Here is a 5886-nt window from a genome sequence, read left to right on the forward strand (position 1 = left end):
AATCTAGAACCATTAGGTTTGCATCATGAATCATGCACGTGAGAACGCATGGGTGTGCAATTTTTCCCTATTACAAGTAAATTATAATAAAATGGGGTGATGTCACAAAGTCATCTGGCAAAGAATTAAGTTAGTTCTAGAACAATTGAGAAGTCCACATATATTAGGTTCGTAAAAAACATTATTAAATTGCAGTTCAAGGTCGATCCAAAACTCTATGCGTCTATTTTTTTTCAAGAACCGCGGCAAGAGATCTAGACGTCATTTCATTAAGCTTAAAGAAAAGAAGTGGTTACATGTCACAGAGGACCAACACCCTCCCACCAGAACACCACCCAATGGTGGCGAGGACCAAGGACGATATATATTATTACGTCATGTACATTATTAAATAGACCTATAAGGTCAATCAAGAACTCGCCACGGCCATATATATAGGAAATTTAAAAAGGTTCTCGGTTGCATATGCTTCCTCTACTAAAAAATTATATTTCAAAATATTAAAAAAAAATTGTCGAATTTTTTTTACATGTACATCTTCACAATATATGTGTGTTTGCAAGGAACAAATTTTTTTTGGTCTGTGTTAAAAAAGAAAATTTATCTTTAAAAAAACCTCATTTGTATAATTGAATTTGGTTTTTTTTCTAAACGCCACACGACAAGTTGATTTTGTATGAAACAACTTTGTGTGCGTGTAGCACGTAAAGATATATGTGCAAAAATGTTGGTTTAATTTTTAAATTTTTTAAAATATATGTAATATGCATTTCAAAACAAAGAAACATATATATGATTCCATGTGCCAAAACACCACTCACCATATATATTCGTTTCTGTCAACTGTATTCGTGTAGAAGTTCGGGTGTTACTTTAGAGAGGGAAAAACCCCTGTGGATCCAATCTCAACATCAACAGATATGTGTCCCTCGTGTAAAAAGAATATATACGGTCCCTAGTAATTAGACTTCAGATTTTTCCATAAATCATTATATACACCTTATAACAAAGTTTATACCGACACGTATAAATACGGAATTAACTAATCTTTGGTGCGAACCAAGGGTTCAGCGGGTCTATTGCTGACATGGCGCACCTATCTCATCCAGAGCACTCCATCTCCATCTCTTCCCCAAGCGTGGAACCCGACGAAGCAACAAAACCGTGGACTAGCACCGCCGGTATTCCGTTCCCAAATTCCACAGATTTCCACTACCCACTCCCAGTACTTAAGCCGGCGACCAACACAGCAGAATCCCAACTCCCAGCCGCACTCCCACACCAAACGGGGGAGAATCAGGCTCCCTTTCCGTTTCTTGAGATCTCAGCCAAACCTGAACACTGTAATCTCCGCAGCAGCATCGCCTGACCGAGAGGTAGTCTCTGATTTCGATTCTTTCTTTGTTTCTTGTTCTTGTGCAAAAAGCTAGGATCTTGCGATGTTCGGGCTGTCGCTGATACCTAGGCGCATCCTGTGTCCGTGCTGTTATTGCAGGTACTTTTTTTTCCAACCAGGCTTCGATCCCTTTCCATTAGGCAACGGATATAATTGCTGGTATTCTTGGTGGCCGGTTAAGTTATCTTTGATCCTCTGTTGAAGGTAATGGCACCGGATAAGATTTGCTTTGGATTTGGGGCTATTAGAGTAGGATATAGTACTATACAATCACACAACCGTTTTGTTTAAACTTGTTTTGACTTTTGAGCTGTCATGATTTGCAATCAGTTCAGTTCAGTGAAAATAAGGAGATAATAATCTTAGTTGTAAACAAGGGGGATCCCAGAATGTAGCCAGTCCTATGCAGTAGCTACATATTATTTTTCATTGCATCAAATTTTTGTTCGGTAACAAGTGTTCTATTCAGGTTGAACTCTTTGGCCCCTCTTTTGTAAGCGCATTTATCCTTGTTGTCCTCTTAATGCATTATGTGATAGTGTGAATGGTTATTAGAAACAGAGAATGTGGATTGATAGTAGCATTATCAGCATTGAAGGGATCAATTCTATGCGAGTCATTTAGCTTAGCAATGCAAATTTTGTACACTTGCTTCTTCCGTTGGAATACCTCATGCCTCATGTTATATCCATTGCAATGGTTTTAGTTCGGTGACACAAGAAAATAATGGAAATTAGTTGAAGGGAGGGGCTTAGTAATGCAGATTTAATTGCTAAAAAGGAAAAAAAAGGATGTACCCAGTGCTAAGAGCTCCCGCACTGTGCGGTGTCTGGGGAAGGTGTTAGTGGCAAGCCTTACCCTCACTAAGTGCAATGTGAGGAGACCGCGACTCGAACCTGGGACCTCTCGGTCACAGGCGGTGAGGCTCTACCGCTGCACCAGGCCCGCCCTTCGCAGATTTAATTGCTGGTGTAAAATATTTAGTTTAAGCTGCTGCTTCCTTCCAACTCAGTTATGTCCAGAAGTAATTATGTACTTACCCCTAAAAAAAAGTAATAAATGTACTTGCAGAAGTGGATGGCATATGTGTGGACGGCCTGTCAAGCTGCTTATGCATCTTATCCTTATTCTTTATGTGGCTTTGCTGACAGATAGTATAGCAAAGGCGATAGTTCAGATCATCATCAAACATGTCACTCCTTTCAAAATTACGGTTGGTCACTGTGGATGTGACTGGCACTCTTATTGCTTACAAAGGCCGGCTTGGTGATTACTACTGTATGGCAGCCAAGTCTGCTGGAAAGCCATGCCCTGACTATAACCGAATGCATGAAGGCTTCAAGCTTGCATACACTGAGATGGCTAGAAAGTACCCATGTTTTGGGTTTGCGGCAAAGATGCCAACGATCGAATGGTGGCGGATTTGTGTCAAGGATTCGTTCGTTAAGGTAAACCATCTTTGCAAATATGGAGCTATTTCAGGAAATACCAGCACCTATTTTATGCTCCAAGTGATCTGATTGCTTGGTGTACTGCAGGCTGGCTATGATTACGACGATGAGACATTTGAGAAAGTCTTCAAGCGTATTTATTCTGCTTTCGGCTCCTCTGCACCATACTCGGTGTTTCCTGATGCACAGCCCTTCATGAGAGGGCTGAGAGAAAAGGGGATCACAGTTGGGATCGTCAGCAATGCAGAGTATCGTTACAAAGAGGTCATCTTGCCTGCATTGGGGCTGAATCAGGTTTGATAACAATACACCTGACAGTTACTACCTTTCAACCATTAGTATTTGAAAGCAGTCACCTGATCCATGTCTTAGTTTTGCACATAGGGCTCGGAATGGGACTTCGGGGTGTTTTCGGGAATTGTTGGTGTTGAGAAGCCTGACCCAACGCTCTTCAAGATTGCGCTGGAAATGGCAGGGAACATCGCACCAGAAGAGGCACTCCACATAGGCGACAGCATGCGCAAGGACTATGTCCCTGCAAGGAGTATTGGGATGCATGCACTACTCCTGGATCGATTCAAGACTGCTGACGCCGAGAGCTGGAAGCAGTCCGGTGCGCCGGTGCTCCCGGATCTGGAAGCTGCTGAAGCATGGCTCACCAAGAAGCCGAAGGAGGAATCTGAGGAGGAACCATTAGCAGCTGCACTGCTGCGCAGGATGTCCGAGAAACTCTGAATTTTGCCCCCTGGAAAGTTCCTTATGTGCTCTTGCTGTGGAGTGAGGGATCCAAAGAAACGGCTGTGTTGTAGTAACGTGAAGAAATAGGCTAGTTTCATTATCTGGAGCTACTCCCTGTCTCTGGTAGTATTTGCTTCCAGTACAGCAATTCAGCATGTGCCGGACATGTTTCAGCCAAGAATAATCATGATTAGGTGGATCGTGTTTCAGCCAACAATAATCATGGTTATATCAAGTATTACTCATCTTTATGCTTCCTAGCTGGCTAGCAAAGGAGCAAACCGGGTCTGCCTCCCTAGCTGAACCAACCATATCCTTCTGAAATATCTAGTAAGCATCTAGGTTGTGTTGTCTTGCTTGGAGTTGTCCAATTAGCTACTCCTTGTGCTGTGGCAGGATCAGTAGCAAAACCTCCCTACTGAAGGCATGACCAAGTTATTCAACTTGCTGAACTCCAAAAGAACATTTGCTCATTTTAGCTCACAATGAATGTTTCCTGGAGTACAGTGAGATGTTCCAAGTGACTTTGTAAGTCTTTCCTGTAGATCAAAATATCATTCGAAGAAAACTAAGATCATTATCCTCAGATACTTTTCAAAGACCACATTCAAAGTGCTTAAAAGGATGCAGGTGCACTGGAAAGCCCAAAAGACATGACCTAGTACTCAAAATGTCCAAAATAGGTTGTGAATGGTATTCTGTGAACAAAATCAGGAGACGTCATAATTTGGTGATATACATACCTTAAATCTAGTGTGGTGAAAATTTTAGACCTGTGCAATTCATCAAGCAAGTCTTCTATAACTGGGATATGGAACTTGTTTTTAGTAGTATGTTCATATTACACACAGCCTGTATGTTGTCCACTTTTTTTCTTCTAAAACTAGAATCACTAGAGAGGCATATGGAATTCGCACTTTTCCAATCACCTTTTCATGCATTAGCTTCTGATTTTCTTGCTTGTGGAGTTGTGGTTCAACCTCATTCTTTTGTTTATATGACACTATGTAAGACCTACTACGAGGAGGAACAGATCCTTCTTTCAATGGAATTGTGTGGTGACGGTCTCTGCTACGAGGTAAACCTTTGAGGTTCAGAGGAAACATCCTGAAATCGGCCAAGAATTCTAGCAATGACTGGTAGAATTTGTTCTTTTTTGAAATGGACGCCCCTTTATTACTTAATCAAGCAATTATACTCGGCCTCTGACAAATAGTTCCAAAGAAAAAAAAAATAGGCGAATTATATATCATTCATGAGCAATTGTAGAACGCCTAAGGTGATGGTGAAAGCTCAATCCGTAGATTATGCTGCCATTCATGTGGGGAAAAAGTATCCATCGCCGTATCCTCCAACCGTTTACAGACCTCCGTAAATAGGTCTCGGTTCTCCACTCTCTGTAGTGCAACCACGAATGGAGAGTAGCGGTGCATCTGTAAATAACCTGCAAAAGAGAATAATTCTTATCATTAAAAACTTTGTCATTTCTGCATAGCCATAGCGACCATATAAAGGCAATCGCTCCCACCCTGTGATCAATACCATGAAGCCAATTCCCAAAGATATTGGTTACACTGGTCGGAGAATACAGATCCGAACCTACTTGGATGCATGACCATATAGATCTGGCAAAGCGGTACTGGAAGAACAATGGTTTAATTGTCTCATTGTGATGACAGAATATACACTTAGTACTCCCAAGCCAATTTCGTTTCAGAAGATTATCTTTGGTTAGGATTACCCCTCGACGTAAATACCATTTTTAAAAAAAATTTAGCGGTATTTTCATCTTCCAAATCTTCTTGTTCTTATAACCTGAAAAATATCAGGTTGGATAATTGCACTTACAGTGAACTTTCTAGTGGATTGTAAGTTCCAACGAAACTCATTCGGCCCTTGGGATAACTGAATGGATTCCAACGAAGAAATAAGGCATTCCACGTAATAAGCCTCTGGCCGTATAAATCTCGTCTAAATGTCACAGATGGTGGTGAGGTCGCTATTACTATATAGTAAATTTGCATCATTGGGTAGAATTTGTTCTTGAACAGGTAAATGTAGAGAATAAATTTGCATCATACAGGCCAGTCGCCCCCTTTTCCGGTAACTTGTGCAGTTGGTCTGAATAAATAGTTGGAATTTCAGTAGTGGGTGAACAAACGTCAACGTTGACGGTGTGTTGCTTGCTCGTCTGAATAGTGAAAGCCAGATTATCAATATCGAAGACAGAAAAGAGAAGAAGCGATCCAGTCCAATCCAAGCTATTTAGTCAGGGTACCAGATAACAGAACAAATTTATTA

The 5886-nt window shown here is 41.1% G+C and overlaps 1 protein-coding gene across 2 annotated transcripts; it reads left to right on the top strand.

Moving 5' to 3' along the window:
* Positions 1-1104: 1104 nt before the first annotated feature.
* LOC127311892 (uncharacterized) lies at positions 1105-3830 on the top strand. Of its 2 annotated transcripts, XM_051342377.2 has the most exons (5): positions 1240-1376; positions 1496-1600; positions 2548-2844; positions 2935-3141; positions 3232-3830. In XM_051342377.2, exons 3-5 carry the CDS (start codon positions 2587-2589, stop codon positions 3580-3582), a joined length of 816 nt encoding a protein of 271 aa, XP_051198337.1. In that variant the 5' UTR covers positions 1240-1376; positions 1496-1600; positions 2548-2586; the 3' UTR covers positions 3583-3830. The 2 variants fall into 2 exon arrangements, with proteins under 2 accessions (XP_051198338.1, XP_051198337.1); XM_051342378.2 differs by lacking the exon at positions 1496-1600 and having other exon boundaries at positions 1105-1376.
* Positions 3831-5886: the final 2056 nt, after the last annotated feature.

The sequence above is a fragment of the Lolium perenne genome, chromosome 7 (assembly GCF_019359855.2).
Source record: "Lolium perenne isolate Kyuss_39 chromosome 7, Kyuss_2.0, whole genome shotgun sequence".
NCBI classification, from domain to species: domain Eukaryota; kingdom Viridiplantae; phylum Streptophyta; class Magnoliopsida; order Poales; family Poaceae; genus Lolium; species Lolium perenne.

What these genes read in the sequence shown, in the direction of transcription:
- LOC127311892 (XM_051342378.2), top strand. Translation starts at nt 2,587, where the DNA reads ATGTCACTCCTTTCAAAATTACGGTTGGTCACTGTGGATGTGACTGGC. An exon ending in TCAAGGATTCGTTCGTTAAG is followed by an intron (nt 2,845 to 2,934) that starts GTAAACCATCTT and finishes GGTGTACTGCAG; the next exon opens with GCTGGCTATGATTACGACGA. An exon ending in CTGCATTGGGGCTGAATCAG is followed by an intron (nt 3,142 to 3,231) that starts GTTTGATAACAA and finishes TTTTGCACATAG; the next exon opens with GGCTCGGAATGGGACTTCGG.